At 41.2% G+C, this 18,866-nt stretch overlaps 1 protein-coding gene across 1 annotated transcript; it reads right to left on the reverse strand.

The window, feature by feature from the left end:
• Nucleotides 1-410: 410 nt before the first annotated feature.
• Nucleotides 411-9,019, reverse strand: NPY (neuropeptide Y). The gene is made up of 4 exons (XM_007529048.3): nucleotides 8,791-9,019; nucleotides 7,662-7,849; nucleotides 2,773-2,853; nucleotides 411-611 (listed from the first exon to the last, which is right to left on the reverse strand). Exons 2-4 carry the CDS (start codon nucleotides 7,847-7,849, stop codon nucleotides 587-589), a joined length of 294 nt encoding a protein of 97 aa, XP_007529110.1. The 5' UTR covers nucleotides 8,791-9,019; the 3' UTR covers nucleotides 411-586.
• Nucleotides 9,020-18,866: the final 9,847 nt, after the last annotated feature.

Consider the following 18,866-nt stretch of genomic DNA (forward strand, 5'->3'; position numbering starts at 1 on the left):
GGTAGAACCATTCAGGCATCAAATCCCAGTGATAATTCCAGTGGCAAAGGAGAAAAAATCATAACAACTCTTGAAAAAATTCTGTCTAGCAGCCAGGGACATGACTTAGTAGATAGAAAAAATACTTGAACCCTAGGGCCTGGTTTCTGCCCCTAAAGATGCATAAGACCAACTATATATGAAGGGTTTCTCTGTTCTCTCATACATAATAATAATCAAATCTTTAAGAGGAATATTATGCTAATGATAAGCAAAACTATGTTTTTCAGAATCAGGTTTGTTATAGATCATTTTATTTCAAGTCACAGTTTCTGAGAACCTATTAAAAACGTTAAATGAGGACTCCCTGAATGTCTGTATTCACACACAACACTAACACAGCAGCTGACTTTTAATTGAGGAACATACACTTTTTAATGCATGGTTCTTTATTTAAATGCACATATATACAATGACAACAAGGAGAAACTCTAAGGAGTTGAATACAACGGCTACATGCATTGGGAGGACTAGCAGACCCTAGTTTCACAGGATGAAATATGGATTGAAAAATAGGCAAAGAGTGAACAGCAAGTTTCATCTCCCATCACCACATAGAAGGGTCTTCCAGCCTGTCAAACAGAGAAGCAAAGCATGTGACAATTGAAAATTGTTCCAAATTAATATTATCTTGTTAAAGGGTTCACAAGCTTGCATGAGTGTGTTGTTCAATTTTGAACTGGAAGATGCTCAGAAACTGTTAAATCTCTGTTGGAATTCTTACTTAGAGGCCATGCAGACTACCAGAATGAAGGCAGTGGTGTAGTGTACAAAGACCCAACTGAGAAGTTTTCATTCATGTTAACAAGAATCTCAGGCAACTCTCAGAGGAAGTATTTGAAAGACTATCAAAGAAGCTGAAGAACACTGCAATATTCTGAAGATCAAAACTATAGGAATCACACAAAACTTTAACAAGGAAGGTATTTTTATTCAACTCTGAATATGCTCTTTTTGTTTTCCGCAAGGCTTTTTCTAAAGTAAGATGTTATTTTGGGGGTTACAAAGAACCCCTTTTAAATACAATAGCCTTCATAAGCAACTTGAAGTCTGTAAAGCCTTGTCTCATTATAAATTTCGGTGATTTAGGCTTTCCAAAATTTAATCTGATTTATTTCATGCACTGATCTTTAGATTTGAAGCCCATAAACAAAGAATAACAACAATCCAATAAGTTTGGACAGTTCTTTTTTTAACCTTAAGGAAAATGGACATATCTAAAATTTTTTACAAAAGCAAAAATGACATGCTTCATTAAAATATCATGTATTATTTAATATTTAAGAACAATTATTTACTTTTAAAACAAATCAGATAGTTCTTTCTCCCTCATTTTCCTTTTAATCAGAGTACTTTTCAGTTCTGACTTATGGTAGTGTTAGGGGTGTGAATCCAGGCTTTGGAGCCTCAGATATGAGGGTTTTTTTTTTTTTTTTTTGGCGTAACTACTATGCTATCTTTCCCACCTTTAAGGAAAATTCTTAATACTTCAATAATCTGGGAAAAATTAAAGTGAATAAAAACAATCCTTGTGAATTTTCACCTGTTGAAAAATTTCTCTTGCATTTGTTGTTTGAGTTAGCGTTGTTATACCCATGAACAAGAACATTGGTATTTTATTTTAACCTTAAAATTTCCCTCAGAGAATTCTAGCCTGACACTAGACTTGCACCAGCCCCCAACTGATCATTTCCCCAAATACCAGAGGGAGGACTGAAGGGAAGGTGGATGGCTCAAAAAGTAGGTCCTTCCTCTTGTTAAGTAGGAAGAACCCCAATGAAGGGTATCATTCCAGTCACAATGAGCAAGCGTTCTAGTGACCTCTTCTGGGAAACCTGTTGTTTGACATTGCTGAGCTAAGGGCAGAGAAACTACCACAGAAATGGATGAGCCATGTGCTCTTTATGGGGGTAGAGACTAGAAACAGAGGACAGAAGAGCAAGAAAGGAAATGGGAGAAGACTAGGTTTCCTTTCAGCTGCACACATTTTGCCAGAGACTGTCAGAGAATCTTAGACTCCAATGGGTGACAGTTAGATATTGGTGGGCACATCTTCTGGCCATGTTCAAAGGAAGATTCATGCCTCAAGAAAGTCCCAAAGCTACAGAAAGTCCCTAAACAGGCCATTCAACACCCAGGTATGGAATGCAATAAATTACAATGTGACATCAGCTAAGCTAAAAAATGTGAAAAAGTAAATTTATTTATTTTTTCTCACAATTTATTTATTTACTCACATTAAAAATTTATTTACTCACATTTATGATAACTCTAGGTGAGACCATAAAGGCAAGAGTAAATCCACTAAAGCAACTGTCTAAACTAAGCAGTCACTCCAAAGAATGTATAGAAGTAGGCACCACCTCAGCCAAAAATGGGTGCTTGATAAGCTTTAGGTATAAAGATGGGAGCTCATTTTATGCTCTCCCAGTTCTAACCCAGTAGAAGTTCTCCATAGAGTAATTTTTGAGCTTAAAGTCCACTATATTTAAAGTTTTCAAGAGTACCAAATAATCTAGGCTAAAAAAAAAATGACACACAGGAATTTAAAGATTTTCAGTTGCATATGTTATACAAAAGGTTCCCTCTCCCAGACTTTCATCCCCATATATGGTCTCCTGGTTCAGAAGACCCTGCCCTCTTTTCAACACATCCCCAGGTAGTCCCCTGTGATCTCCCTCCCCTTGGGGCTCCTTACTCTTCAGCAATATCCCCATATAAGATTGTTCATACCTAGTTCTGGGAAGATTTTCTGTATTTTCTCTCATCAAGATGTCTGAAAGCAGTGTCTCTGGGCTAGATCGTTTTCCATATCTGGAAGAGAAAAGAAAGGAAAAAAGAAAACCTTTTTAAAAAACAAGTTTAGAATAGCATAAACTCCTTAAACAAAATAACAACAGTCTCCACTTTGGGAACACACACATTTACACAAAAATTAAATAATTTAGTAGATTATTTAAACCCAACCAAAATGCCTAGTTAGATTTTGCTCTTTCACTCCCACTAGGTCACAACAAATAAAAATACATCGCAGTATGATTTTCAAAATTTGTTACTTGAATATTGTTCTGATTATATACAGCTGTTTAAATCTTAGCAAAGAAAGCAGATAGCGTTTTAGAAGTGATCACCCTCAAAAAGAAAAAAAAAAAAGAAACTGGTAGACTAGGGTTCTAGTTTCACCTTTAACTTGAATCTCATTTTCCTTATTTGTAAAAGTAAAATTACTCCAATTTAAATTAGAGTCCTTGTAAAAATCAAGATACCAGAATGCTTAGAAAGTGACAAGGTAGTATACAATGCAAGTTACAACTATTGAAATACATCCTATTTTTCCAGTGACCTGTACATCTTACATCCTATGTTTTCTATAATTACTTGGGGGGTCCCAAAAGTGAAGAATCTGATCTCATGCCCTGGTTTGAATCTTACCCATAAATTGAAAGGAATCCTATTGATACAGGGAAATGTTTTTGGTGTTTTACTTTTTCCAGGATGTGGGCAGGATAATACGCTCACACAAAGCTGTTTTCCTGCCAGAATGGTATATCATCTTCCTTCAGGAGTGACTGCATACACTTACCTCTCTCTCTTTCTTTTCTCTTTCTCTCTCTCCCTCTCTCCACTCTCTTCTAAAAGATATGGCAAGTCTATACCAAGTTGGATTTTTTTAAGAAACTAATTATTTCCCTTCTCAGAAATGGCTTTTGACATGAGCAGCTGACTTATTCGTGAATGAAAATTTAGCCTGGCAAAGGCTGAGTCTCTAACAGGTAAAATAATGGGACAAAACTAACAAAGGGTGTGCTCTAATTGCCTATCAAAATTAAACCTAGTGTGTGGGGGGGTGTTACTATTACTTCCCCTTAGTTAGGACTCAAATGTAGCAAAAAGAAAAAAAAAATACCCTCATGTAGATTTCCCCAAAGATTTTCTGAGGTTGAGAAATTGGGCTATAAGCTGCTGCACATACTTTTTTTTTTTCTGTCCATCAGTTGACTTAACTAATCTTAAAACTCTTGGGTAACCTTATTTCATTTATCTTCAACATGCTCCAGTGAGTGATAAAAATGGCAAGTACTTCCTCTAATTTACCAGTGAGGACCTAAATTTATAGTCATAGGAATCTCACAGTTGTGAAAGTGGTACCCAGGACAGAACTGTTCTCTCTTCATTTTTCTCTAATTTGGGTTCTTCTTCTCTGCATGCTTTAACTTTCAAAGAGTCTCTAGAGGGAGAGGTTAGCCAGTGGTGTATCACATAGAGTGTACAAATTAATACACTCAGGGTCTCAAGTTCAAGCCCCCAGTCCTCACTTGTAGGAAGGGGGGAAGCTTCAAGAGCAGTGAAGTGGTGACATAGGTTTCTGTCTCTCCCTCTCTATCCCCCCTTCCCTCTCAATTTCTCTCTGTCTCTATCAAAAAGAAGAGGGGAGGAGAGGAGAGGAGAGGGAAGGGGAGGGGAGAGGAGAGGAGAAGAGGGGAAAGGAGAGGAAAGACGGGAGAGGAGAGGAAAGGAGAGGAGAGGAGAGGAGAGGAGAGGAGAGGAGAGGAGAGGAGAGGAAGGAGAGGAGAGGAGAGGAGAGGAAGGAGAGGAGAAGAGAGGAGAGGAGAGGAGAGGAAGGAGAGGAGAAGAGAGGAGAGGAGAGGAGAGGAGAGGAGAGGAGAGGAGAGGAGAGGAGAGGAGAGGAGAAGAAGAGAGGAGAGGAGAGGAGAAGAAGAGAGGGGAGGAGAGGAGAGGAGAGGGGAGGAGAGGAGAGGAAGGAGAGGAGAGGAGAGGAGAAGAAGAGAGGAGAGGAGAGGAGAGGAGAGGAGAGGAGAGGAGAGGAGAGGAGAGGAGAGGAGAGGAGAGGAGAGGAGAGGAGAGGAGAGGAGAGGAGAAGAAGAGAGGAGAGGAGAGGAGAGGAGAGGAGAGGAGAGGAGAGGAGAGGAGAGGAGAGGAGAGGAGAGGAGAGGAGAGGAGAGGAGAGGAGAGGAGAGGAGAGGAGAGGAGAGGAGAGGAGAGGAAAAAAGTCTCTTGGGAAAAGAATTTCAAACTGATAGAAAACTCAGCACCAGCACCAGAGATTCTGACTTAACTAGTCAGAGATGGAACTTCCCAGGTGATTCCAGTGAATGTCCAAGAGGAAGAGACAGAGTTAGAATTTTTAACCATGGCACCACTGACATTTGGAGCTTGATATTTCTTTGTAGTAGAATGAGGTGGAATGGGGTGGGGATCTGTGCTATCCTAGGTTTTGCAGAATGTTCAACAGTGTACCTGGCCTATATCTAGCAGATGCTAATAGTAACCCTCCCCCTTCCCTGACGACTAAAAATATCTTCAGATGTTACTAAATGTGCTGAAGAGCATAAAGTGACTTCCAGTTGAGATATTATGGGGGAGGGGGCGAGGCTAGATAAGCAAGACACCTTGAATTTATATTCTAAAATCAACAATGCAGCTTTCGGAAACAATTAGTCAAGGGTATGTAACTTGAAAATGTGGACAAAAAAAGGGGGGGGAATTATTTCAATGTCACTTACAGTGAATTAAAGCATATATTCACAAAGGACCCTATGATTTTCAAAAGTGTATACAGGTATTTATGGATGTGTGGTGAGGAGATGAACATACAGAATGGAGCTCATGGGTGCAAGACTACAAGCCTCTGCTGGTTTAAAAGAAGGAACTTTTATGAAGATAAGAAAAAAGCTCTGCTTCAATACCAACTCAGTCCTAAGTAATTCTAATATGATGTCATGATACCCAAACTCATTCTGTTCATTAATGATGTTAGAGATCACACTAGTAATGGAAGTGATATAAGCCGAAGAAAATCAGTAGGAGTGATTCAATCTCATCAGCACCATGAAAAGCTTTCATAAAATATTCTTGGTTTCATGATCTATAAAATGGAGATAGTCAGACTCAAAGATTTGAGGTAAAAACTTGGTCTAAATAATGCCTGCGAAAACATTTTGAAATGCTAAAGATTTTCACATGGGTAAAGCTTTCTCTCAGTCATCTTTACAAAATAAGTTCTACTATATGCTACAGCTAAGGTTTTCTTAGGAAAAGAAGTAATACATTTTTTTTCATTTAGACATGCCCCCCCATTTGTGTGATAGCATAATATTTTAAAGCAATTAACTTTCTTAGAAGTCTATTAGAGTATGCAGCATTATTACCTTTCACTAACTAAAATTATCAGACTTCAGAGGCCATAAAACAATTCTATTTAAGTCTGGTTGTTCTGTGAATTTTTGATTCTATACAAATGGATTTTTTTCTTAAAAAAAAAAGCTTTGCAGGATGAAACATTTTCTAATGAAACAGAAAACAGTATTCTATTAGAAACAGAAATTCTCCTCACTTTGTGTAACTATTTCCTAACTTGTGATCAGTAAAAATACAGTAAAGATAACATAAACAAACATAAAATAGTTCTCCTTTGTAATGTATTAGGGTCATCTGATGTTGGTAATTAAGATATTAAGTGCAAACATAGAATTTGGACTAGCTTTGGTATATTGCACCAAAGCAAAGGGTGACCTTCAGGTCTTTGCTCATGATGGTGGTGGAGGAGGACTTAGGCTGGGAGTGAGAGGTTTTTTTTTTTTTTTTTTTGCAGAAAATTGAGAAATTTATCCATCTAACAACAACTGTATTAACTGTAAACCATTAGTTCTCCTCCCCAATAAAGAGGAAAAAATAATATTAAGTGCACAAAAACTAATATAAACCTCGGAAAACAATTTTCACATTAAATTATTAGCAAAAAAAGTTTGAATTTGATTTTCTGTTTAAATTTTAATTCAGAGTAAATATAGCATTGTATTTTAGCTTTCTAGGGGTTCTAAGTACAATCTGTAACTGGAACGCACGTAATCTTCAATTTCATCCTACAGCATCTACACCAATGTATCTCCTTACTAGAACACCAGGGGAGCACTTATCATATAAAATGAGGGAAATCTCACTTCATAGCAACCATTTTCTGCTAAATGTCTATGTATGGGGATCGATAAGTTTTCGTAAGGACCTGAGATTGTAAAAACACTGTAAAGAAGAAAAGAAAAAAATATATATGCTTGACTTTTTCTAAATATTGTCACTCAAGTCACTTTGAGAAGGTTGGAAAAAGCTAGTTTTACACCTTTGACAGCCCAGGCATTTCTTGCTTTAGTTATTTTGTTCTAGAAATCTCACTCTCCTCCCTGGAGTACTCCCCAAGTGAATGCCTACCTGTATCTTTGAAGAGATACTTAGCACCTAGGCTACTCAACAAGTCACAAATTGCTCAAAGGAAAAAGAGAGAGAGAAAGAGAGAGAGAGAGAGAGAGAGAGAGAGAGAGGGAGAGGGAGAGGGAGAGGCAGGCAGAGAAGGGGATGGAGGAGAAGGAGAAAACCCAGAGTAAACTCTTGTCTACAGAACCAGAACACAGGGTGTCAAGATTCTAAGACTACAGTTGCAGAGGTACCCTGTGCCCAGTGTGCAGTTAAGTGTTTCCTTGACGCTGCCTTGACCTGAGTGAGATAAAGCAAGCAAGAGAAAACGGTCCCTGTCTTGCAAGATGCCCTGATTCTCTGGCTTGTGCAGACAGCTTTATCCCAGGCCCTTCTCTGTGGAGAGCACCCACCTCTGCCTGGTGATGAGATTGATGTAGTGTCTCAGAGCAGAATAATATCTGGCCATGTCCTCAGCGGGCGCGTCCTCTCCAGGGTTGTCAGGCTTGGAGGGATATGCTTCAGCCAGTGCTCCCAGACACAGAAGCAGGGACAGGGCTAGGGTCAGTCGGTACAGTCCCAGTTTCTTGCTAGCCAGCATCTGTGGACAAGAAAGTGCGGAAAGGCGGGTGAGCGGAGGAGTGAGAGTGGGGCTGGGTATTCAAAGGACTGCATCTCTTCCTTAGGCTCCAGAGCCTCTCCAACTGTTACAACCCCAAACCCAAATCCATGCTCCCCCCAGTCTCACAGAGGCCATCAGCCCCTCCTGCCAAGGGCATCTTTTGCCAGGGAGCTCAACTCTACTCTTCTCAGTCAGGAAACTCAGAGCAACTTCATTCCAAAGACTTGCCTGCCTTAAACCTTAGAGCTGGAGCTTTTGATGCTAATCAGACATTAAAAAAAAAAAAAAAACAGAATTAAAAGTTACTCCCGCCGGATTGAAGGATTATGACTCTCAGCCAAACCTCTGTGGGAGGAGAAAACTTTTTTTCTTCTCTTCCTACTATTGTGGGGTTGTTCGTCTGCAGGAATGAAGCCAAGTGTAACTAAGGTTATATGTACCTGGGGTGGCAGTTTGGAGGAGATAGTCCCCTACCAGGTCAGTCAGTCCCACTTAGCAGTCCTAAAGGCCCCCAGAAATGGCAGCGTGGAAGAGTTCCAAGCTCTCGGAACTCCTCAGAGCGCGCTGCCTCCCTGGGTTGGGACTTAGGTGCTCCGTTCACTCCCCACAAACCTCCCAAAGAAAGCTTAGACCCTCCGGGAGGTCCAGAGTAGGGGAGAATGGGGAGGGTCAAGGCACAGACAATCAATCCCACGACGGGATGAGAGAGGGAAAAAAAAGTGTGATTTAGATTCTGAACCCAGGCTGGCGTGCGTCGAGGTGCAGAACTGAGCGCGCACAGGATTGGGGAGCCCGGTGCAACTCGCCTAGAGCCCCCCCACCCCGGTCTGTAGAAGGGTGAAACCGCGCCCTGGATCCACGTCCGGGACCCCCCACTCCACTTGGCTCCCATCCCTTTCCAAGCGGGTCGAGGCACTCACGGTTTCAGACGTGCGGGCAGATGCGGCTGGGTCAGTGCTGTGGGCGTCTCTCCGAGGCCTGAGAGCCGGCTGGGTGTCGGGAGCGGGGCACACCGGCTTTTATGGCTCCCCCTCGCAGCAGGAGGGGCTGCGGGCAGTCGCACTGGGTGACTCCCACCCCGCCGTTTCCCTCCCCCGAGTGGCAGGGGGAGTACTGGGAGGGGGGTGGGCTAGAGTCGCTGCCTCCTGAGTGTCTCTTCTGGGAACCACCCACACTCCAGCTCTCCCGCCCCAGCCCCAGTCCGGAGAAGGGGGGCCCCAGAGAGGGAAGCTGAGACCATGACTGAGCTCTAAACCTCTGAGCGCACCGGAAGGTTAGTCCCTGCCCTAGGCAGCGCCAGGACCCCGCTGTCTTTCACTCCCCGTCTAGTCCAGCCAGCTAGAGCTGCTCAGATTATCTTTGTCTCGGGTCACCGAGACCCCAACCATGTACGGAGGTAGAGGAAGGGGCGCTGGTTTCTTTACTCAGTGGAGCAAACCCACTTAGCAGCGGGGCGCAACTACTGCACGCCTTCAGGGCGAGGCAGACGCGTGCAGAGATTTCACTGTCCCTGAAGCCAAAGAAGAGGCTGCTTCTAGAAATCTGGAGCTTCTAGAAATCTGGAGCTTCTAGAAATCTGGAGCTTCTAGAAATCTGTGGCACTTGTCTCGGGAGCTGAGTGTGGGCTTCAGTGGTTAGGGTCTTGGCTTTTTTCCCTCAGTTTACCACCCCCGCCCCCTTTATTTTTCCCCACCTTGGGAGTCCAACAGTCTCCAAGTAACTCGCCCCAAAGTGGTGTCTTAACTCCATCGCGGAGACTGGAAACTCTGCTAAACTGGTCACGGTAAAACACTGTCTTGGTTTATTAGGGGGAAAGCCAGGTTTCTAACATCCAGAGACCCCAGCAAAGCACAAATGCATGTAAAACTGTGTTCCAAAGCGACCAGTCGTTAACCTGCAATTTCTCCTTTATCCACTAGCCCTTGTATAATCCATACTACTACATGCAATTAGGTAGAGTGAAATAAGAATGTAGGTAGAGTGAAATAAACTAGGTTTTAAAATGGCATTGATTTGCACATCATTAAATCTGTTGAGTGAATACACAAATTATCTTTGCAGGATCAAGATTTTCTATTGTTATCTAGGACTGAAAAGTTTCTCAGAGATATGCTCCTTGAAGTTTGAATCAGTCAAAATTAATAAAATGATATATTGGGAAGTTTAAGAGTGAAGTTGTGTGTTACTTTGATGGTAAAGTGACAAGTGATTCAGTTAAACTAACAATATTTGTGCTGTTTTAACAGTGTAGATGTAAATATCAGTTTCCATGCAGTAATGTAGTGTGTGTGTGTGTGTGTGTGTCTGTGTGTGTGTGTGTGTGTGTGTCTTTCAGTGTGACTTAGGCAAATGCTTTTCTTTCTGTATTACACATCCCACAGGGGACACAGCAGTACCAGAGTTCTCAGTTGTTACTGAAGGTTTTTAAGTAAAAAAGCTCTTAGAAAATTTAGAGCAAGATGCCTTCTAACTTAGAAGCAAAACAACCATCACTCGATCTAGTAACTCTTACCTGCAGAATCATTACTATTATTACTTCCAAATGGCATTCCTTTTTTTTTTTTCTCCTTTCTCTAGGTCCTAATAGAGTTCAGAGCCCTCTCCTGCTGGGAGTATGGACCAAAATTTTGGAGTGGAGAAGATGGGACGTCTGGCTTCTATAATTCTCTGTCAGACATGAGCATTGGCAGGTCAATCTGTACCCTTAGCCTATTTCTATCTTTCCCCAGTGGGGTAGAGCTCTGGAGAGGTGAGATTTTGAGACAGACACATTGGTGAGGTCTTCCTCCTAGGGAAGTCATGATGGAATCATAATAGTATCTATAAGTTGTTGGTTGAAAGGTGGTAAGATAGAAACTAGAGCAAAATAATTAATGAACAGGAACCAAAAAATAGGAATACAGCAGATGAGAACATGGATCTTGGGATAGAAAGAAGTTAGGAAGTCTACTTATGTATGTTCCTAGGGGCCTACGACTTTTGTAGTTTTTGTTTGAGTTTGATAGTTAACATGGGATTGAATAAAAATATTGTCTGGGAAGATGGTGTCAGAGTTGAGAATAGGGTTAGAAAGTTGGGTTAGGGCAGAGTAGCTTTCAAACTTGAAGAAAATCTATGAATAAAATTAATTGTTTATTTCACCAACCTGACTCATGATCCATATATATTCATATTTAGCACAGGAGTCTGTGTAACTTCTGAGTCCTTGTGAGTCTGAACTCGTAGTTCATGGTCACAGCTGAAAACATTCTAGGCTGCACTCATTTCTGGACTAGTCTTCCATGAATGTCAGGGTAGGATGACCCAACCTCCCTTTAGAGAGTGGGGCAGTCGCTACCATTGTCACAGGAGAAGACTTATGCTAATGTTACTGATGGAAGTGACCAGTGCTGAGGGAAAGAGGGATCTTTTTTTATTTTATTTTATTTTTAGTTATAAAAAGGAATCGTTGACAAAACCGCAGGATAAGAGGCATAAAACTCCACACAGTTCCCACCACCAGAACTCTATATCCCATCCTCTCCCTTGATAGCTTTCTTATTCTTTATCCCTCTGGGAGTATGGACCCAGGATCATTATGGGATGCAGAAGGGGGAAGGTATGGCTTCTGTAATTGCTTCCCCACTGAACATGGGCATTGGCAGGTCAATCCATACTCCCAGCCTGTCTCAGAGAGAGGGATCTCTGTCTTCCCCTCCTCTCTTCGTTTCTCTCTGTCCTATCCAATAACAACATCAATCATAACTACAACATAAAACAACAAGGGCAACGAAAGGGAATAAATAATAAATAAACATTAAAAAAAGGAATTATCCATACTGTTATCCATAGTGGCTGCACCAGTTTGCAGTAGCACCTGCAGTGTAATAGAATTCCTCTCTCTCCATAAACTTTCCAGCACTTACCTTCTGTTTTGTTGATGAAGGCCATTCTAACAGGTGTGAGGTGATATCTCAATGTGGTTTCACTCTGCATTTCTCTGGTGATGAGTGAATTAGAGGATTTCTGCATATGTTCATGTCTTCATTAAAGAAGACAGTTCTTTCTTAAAGAACTGTTTATTCGTATCTTATCCCCACTTTTTTATTGGTTGTTCTTTTTCTTTTTGTTGTATGAGCTCTTTATAGATGTTTGATATCAACCACAAGTCTGGAGTATGGTGTGCAAATATGTTCTCCCAGTTGCTAGGTTTCTGGTTTATCCTTATGGAATTTTCTCTTGATATGTAGAAGCTTTTAATATGATATAGACCTATTTGTTCAATCAATCTTGTTGTTGTTTCCATTTCCCATTCTGTGTATTTTCTATGTGTTTTATACTTTCAGGTATAATATCCAGATATTTGATATAATTTGAGCTAATTTTTGGTGTGTGTGTTAATTGTTAATCTAATTTCCTTTTTATACATGTTCTACCTGAACAATTTATTAAAGAAACCTTCTTTTTCCCATTGGCAGTTTTGACCCCTTTGTCTTAAATAAGCTATCTATACATGCTTGAATTTAGTTCTGGCCTCTATCAAGTTCCATTGGTCCATATATCCATTTTGTTTTGGTACCACATTGTTTTCTTCTTATTATTTATTTATTTTCCCTTTTGTTGCCCTTGTTTTATTGTTGTTGTAGTTATTATTGTTGTAATTGATGTCATCGTTGTTGTATAGGACAGAGAGAAATGGAAAGAGGAGGGGAAGACAGAAAGGGGAGAGAAAGATAGATACCTGCAGACCTGCTTCACCACTCTTGAATTGACAAGAGCCGGGGGCTTGAAATGGGATCCTTACTCAGGTCCTTGTGCTTCGCGCCATGTGCGCTTAAACCGCTGCATTACCACCTGACTCCCTACCACATTGTTTTTTAACTACTATTGCTTTGTAGTATAACCTGAAGTTATGCACTGTGATGTCTCCATTTGTCTTCCTTTTCCTCCAGAGTGCTTTTGCTATTGGTGCTTTTTTATAGTCCCATAGAAATTTTTGAATAATTTATTCAATTTCTTTGAAATATATCATTGAGATTTTAATAGGACTTGCATTGAATCTATAAAATGCTTTAGGCAGAATTGATATTTTAATGACATTTTTTCTTGAAATCCATGAACAGGGGATGTTCTTCCATTTCTTTGTGTCATCCTCTATTTCTTTTAACAGTGTCTTATAGTCTTCTTTGTACAGGTCTTTTATATCCTTTATTAGATTTATTCCTAGATATTTAATCTTTTTGGATTCAGTTGTAAATGGGATTGTTCCTTTTACTTTTGTTTCCTCTGACCCATCTTTTGCATAGAGAAGTGCCACAGCTTTGTGGGTATTGATTTTGTAACCTGCTACTTTAATGAACTTATTGATGACTTCTAGTAGTTTCTTGGCAGAGGTTATGGGGTCCTCTAGGTATATTAACATATCATCTGCAAATAATAAGCGTTTACCTTCAACCTTTCCTATCTGGATTCCTTCGGTATTTCTTTCTTATCTGATTGAGGTGGTGAGGACTTCCAGGACTATATTGAATAAAAGTGGTGAGATTTGGTATTTTGTCTAGTTCCTGATTTCAGGGGAAAAGCTTTCAATTTTTCCTCATTAACTATGATGTTAGCCATGTTGAGGAATTTTCCTTCTGCTCCCAGTTTCTTGAGGACCTTAATCATAAGTGGGTACTGGACATTGTCAAATGCTTTGTTTTTGTCACTTGATCAAATCATGTGATATTTATCTTCCTTTTTGTTGAGATGGTGGAATACATTTATTGACTTGCGGATATTGAACCATTTCTGTTTTCCAGGGATGAATCCCACAAGGTCATGATGGATTACTCTCCTAATATGTTGATGGATTCAGTTAGCCAAGATTTTGTTGATGATATTTGCATCAGTGTTTATCAAGGATATAGGTATGTAGCTTTCTTTTTTGGTGGAGTCCTTTCCTGCTTTGGGGGTCAGGGTGGTGTTAGCCTCATAGAATGTGTTTGAGAGTGCTCCCTCTTCCTGTTTTCTGGAAGCATTTGAGGAGGATGGGTAGTTCTTTGAATATTTTATATAATTCATTAGTACAGCCATCTGGACATGGGCTTTTGTTCTTGAGGAGAATTTTGATTACTGTTTAATTTTCTTTTTTTTTAAATTATTTATTTACTAATGAGAAAGATAAGAGAAGAAAGAGAAAGAACAAGACATCACTCTGGTATATGTGCTGCCAGGGACTGAACTCAGGACCTCATGCTTTATCCAATGCACCATCTCCCAGATCATCTGTTTCAATTTCTTTACCAGTGATTAGCCTGTTAAATTTATTTACTTCCTCTTGTGTCAAGGTTGGCATAACTCTAAGAATGTGTCCATATCTTCTACATTCTCAAATTTATTTCCATAAAGATGTCCATAATAGTCTTGCATGATCCTTTGTATCTCTTTTTTATATTTTACATTGTTTATTCATTATTGTATAGACAGAGAGAAATTGAGATGGAAGTGGGAGACAGAGAAGGGGAGAGATAGACACTTGCAGCTCTACTTCACCACTCATGAAGCTATCTCACTGCAGGTGGAGACCAAGGGCTTGAGCCCAGTTCCTTCTGCACTATAGTTTGTATGCTAAATCAGGTGCCAGGCCCCCAATCCTGTGTATTTCTACCTCATTTATTGTAATAATCTCCTCTCTCATTTCCAAGTGATTTTACCATAGATTTCTCTCTTTTACCCTTAGCAAGTGTAGCTAGTGATTTATTTATTTTATTTGCCCTTTCAAAGAACCAGATTTTGATTTCATTAATCTTTCTAATGGTCTTTTTGTTTTCTAGCTCATTGATTTCTGCTTTGATTTTAACTATTTCCTGTCTCCTGTTGACTGTGGGGTCTCTTTGTTGCTCTATTTCTAGTTTGTTTAGTTGGGTGATTAGATGGTTTACTAGTGATTTCTCTTCCTCATTATTGTGGCTGCTAATCTTATGGGTTTTCCTCTGTAAGTGACTCTTGTATTTCTCTTGTAGCCTTCAGGATCCTTTCTTTATCCTTATTCCATTCCATTCTAAATATGATGTGTCTTTGTGTCTCTGTCTGGGTTAATTCTGTTGCAGATGCTACCTTGATACCAATCCACTTCCTTGGGAAGACGACCTTGTTAATGTGTCCTGGAACTCCAACTCTACAGAGCTTTACCTTACTAGGGAAAGAGAGAAATAGGTTGGGAGTATGGACTCACCTGTCAGTACCCATGTCCAGGGGAGAAGAAATTACAGAAGCCAGTCTTTCCACTTTCTGCATCCCATAAAGATCTTTGGTCCATACTCCCAGAGGGATAAAAAATAGGAAAGCTTCCAATGGAGATGATGGGATGTGAAAATATGGTGGTGGAAAATATGTGGAAAGGAGATAAACATGTTTGAGTTTTTTGGCTTAAGAAACACAACAAAAGCAGTTGCCTCCAAATTTTAATGAAGCTAAATGCAGGTAGATTACATTTGGTGATTGGCATTGGGAGTTTAGCTGATGATACTGTTTTTCTGTCTTAGTGAACAGAGGGTGGTTAAAATAAACTCCTGAATTTTTTCTTTAGAATATTATTTTCAAGTCCCATCCCTCCTACTATCAACTTGCTTCTCTTAAGATTGGGACTATCAGGTGTGTGTGTGTGTGTGTATGTGTGTGTGTGTGTGTGTGTGTGTGTGTGTGTGTGTGTGTGAAGGAGAGAAAGATGGGGCTGGGTGCTAGCACAATTTATTGAGCACACATATTACAACGTGCAAGGACCTGGGTTCAAGCCAGGTATGTTATGTTACAGGTATCTCTCTGTTTCTCTCCCTCTCCATGATCCCCTTCCCTCTAGATTTCTGGCTATCTCTACCCAATAAATGAATAAAGATAATAAAAAAATTAAAGGAGAGAGTGAGAGAGGAAATAGGGGTAGAGGGAGGGAGAGAGAGAGTAAGAGAGCAAAAGTGGGGAGAAAGGGAGAGAGAGAGAGAGAAATACCAGAGCACCATTGTGTTGAGTCACCTCCCTGGATTTTTTTTCAAAACTTTCTTCTTTTCAAAATGTTATTGGACTGCTTCTGGATGACTCAAGCAGAAACTACTGCCAGTTTCTAGAATCTTTAATCTATAGTTGATATTTGAAACTACTTATTTTATAATGTTGTGCTCCTGAGTTTAAATAGTTCTGGCATTATTTTATTCTTCCATTTTTTGTATTTCATTACATTGAGAGATGGGAAATTTCTTGATTCTGTATGTTCTTTCCCACTTTCTGTGAAATTGATAGAATTTACTGACAGCGTTAATTTGGTTGCTGTGTATTTTTAGCAATGACTAGAAGTACACATACAAGATAACTTGGATAATATGATGATAATTTGGCCCCAAAATACCCCAAATGTAAGTGAAACATCCAGATAATTGCAGGAGAATTTTTTTAATTTGAAAGTACGCTAATAATCGGTTCAATTCTCTCTACATTGAATGAGAAGGCACAAGCTGAATATTCCAAAATAGCTCCCATAGTGCTGAGCTGAGACTAGCTTTGTGTTCTTCTAACCATTCATAGTTTTTAAAAAGTGTTTTTGTTACCATTATTAGTTCAAGTTGGAGCTTACGTTGGCTTACGTTGGAGACTTTAATAGTCATCACCAAGACTGGGGATATTCCTCCACTCGTGCTGACGGCTCTATCTTAGCCGACTGGGCTTCAGCGAATGACCTCTCCCTATTATATGATCCCAAACAGCCAGGCTCTTTTCACAGTGCTAGATGGAATAAAGACTCGTCACCCGACCTGTGCTGGATTAGCACAGTCAATGGCCAAGCCTTTCCCGCTACGAGACAAGCTCTCAAGATCTTCCCGCACAGTCATCACCGCCCAGCTATCATCCACATTGGTCTCCAGCTCCCACTGATTCTGTGCTCAAAGAAACTAAGATGGAACTTTCGGAAAGCAAACTGGCGTCTGTTCAGTGATCTTACCAACAAATCTGTTCCTGCAATTCCAATTAACTTTATCCCCTCTGTAGATTCCTACAGGAGCTTCCGCCAAGCCATCTTCAAAGCAGCTTCCCAAGCCATTCCTCGTGGGAGACATGCTAACTATACGCCTTGTCTTGATGCTGAATGCGAGCAACTACTAAAGCAGTATGATGAGTCGGGCGACCCAGATGTGGCTGACCATCTCATTGCCTCCCTGGATGCAGCACGCCAAGCCTGCTGCATCTCTCACTCACGGAAATTCTGAACTTCACCCACTCAAGTTGGAAGGCCTGGAAGCTTCTTCACAGACTGGGTGCTGGTAGCCAACCCCCTCCCGTCTCCCATCCTCCCGTATCTCCAAACTCAGTGGCCAGTCACCTAACTCAAGTTGGACGTGCTAAGATCGACCCAGTCTGGAAAAGAGAAATTTCCCATGAGTGGTCATCCCAGTTCCAGTTATCTTGTCCATCTCCAAAACTCTCTCCCTTTACACTGTCTGAATTGGAAGACGCTTTGAAGAGGGTTAAACCAGGAACAGCTGCTGGCTATGACAACATCACCCCAGAACTCATTCTTAACCTGGGTCCCGCAGCAAAGAAGTGGCTCGCTTCATTCCTGTCCCACATCTTGGAATCTGAGTCTATGCCCAAAGTTTGGCGTCGTGCGAAGATAATAGCGGTTTTGAAACCAAAGAAAGACCCAACACTGGCCGCCAGCTATAGACCAATTTCTCTCCTTTCCAGGTGTTACAAACTCCTTGAGAGGCTGCTTCTGTCACGTATTTCTCCTCTTACAGAGAAATTCCTATCACCCGCCCAAGCTGGTTTCCGCCCAGGAAGATCTACCTGCGAACAAGCCCTGACCCTCTCAACTTACATCGAAAATGGATTCCAGAAGAATTTAAAGACGGGTGCTGTCTTTGTTGATCTCACAGCAGCCTATGACATGGTCTGGCACCATGGTCTCCTAGTCAAGATCTCAAGATGCCTGCCTCCATGGGTGGCCAACACTATATCGTTTCTTCTCCAAAACAGAAGATTCCGGGTGCATCTGGGTGACAAGTCTAGCAGATGGAGACCTGTCTCAAGTGGCCTCCCCCAGGGGTCTGTTCTGGCTCCTACGCTATTTAATATTTACATCAATGACCTCCCAGAAACTTCTTCAAGGAAGTTCATCTACGCCAATGACATCTGCTGTGCAACTCAGGCATCCAAGTTCGACATCCTCGAGGAAACACTTACGAAAGACATGTCTCTGATATCTGATTACTGTAAAAAATGGCAACTAATCCCTAGCACTGCAAAAACGGTATCATCTGTTTTCCATCTACACCATGCCTCGGCCTCACGTAAGCTTAATGTGCAGCTTGGCGATACGAGAATCCGGCATGAAGCCCAGCCAGTCTATCTTGGCGTTACTCTTGATCGCACTCTGTCATTTCACAAACATCTCATAAAAACTGCAGAAAAGGTGGGCGCGAGGAATCACATCATTGCAGACTGGCCAGCTCCTCATGGGGTGCGAGCGCTTCCACACTATGATCATCATCTCTGGCATTATGCTATTCCACTGCAGAATACTGTGCCCCAGTATGGTTCCGTAGCCCCCATGTCCACTTGGTCGATTCCAAATTATATTCTTCCATGAGGATAATTTCTGGAACCATCCATTCCACCCCGGTTCCATGGCTGCCAGTTCTTAGCAACATCACCCCACCAGATATTCGGAGGGATGCGGCATCATCTAAGTTCATTTCCCACGTCTACGCTCGACAGGACCTGCCAATATACGTGGATATCTTCGCCCACCCTGTCCAACGCTTGATGTCTCATCACCCAATCTGGTCTCCTATGCCTACACTGAACTTCTCTGTTCCAGACTCTTGGAAACAGAGTTGACAGTCAGCTGAGGTAAAGAACAAACACCTCATCACAGACCCCTGCAAGCGTCAACCTGGCTTTGACCTAGCACATTATGATTGGGCCCTCCTCAATCGCTATTGAACAGGCCATGGCCGGTGCGCCGCTATGTTCCATCACTGGGGAG

This window comes from Erinaceus europaeus, chromosome 8 (genome assembly GCF_950295315.1).
Source record: "Erinaceus europaeus chromosome 8, mEriEur2.1, whole genome shotgun sequence".
Lineage (NCBI taxonomy): Eukaryota > Metazoa > Chordata > Mammalia > Eulipotyphla > Erinaceidae > Erinaceus > Erinaceus europaeus.

Coding starts and splice junctions, on each gene's coding strand:
- NPY (XM_007529048.3), bottom strand. CDS start 7,849: ATGCTGGCTAGCAAGAAACTGGGACTGTACCGACTGACCCTAGCCCTG. Junction 2,854..7,661: donor AATCTCATCACCAGGCAGAG/GTGGGTGCTCTC, acceptor TTTCTCTTCCAG/ATATGGAAAACGATCTAGCC. Junction 612..2,772: donor GAAAATCTTCCCAGAACTAG/GTATGAACAATC, acceptor TCTGTTTGACAG/GCTGGAAGACCCTTCTATGT.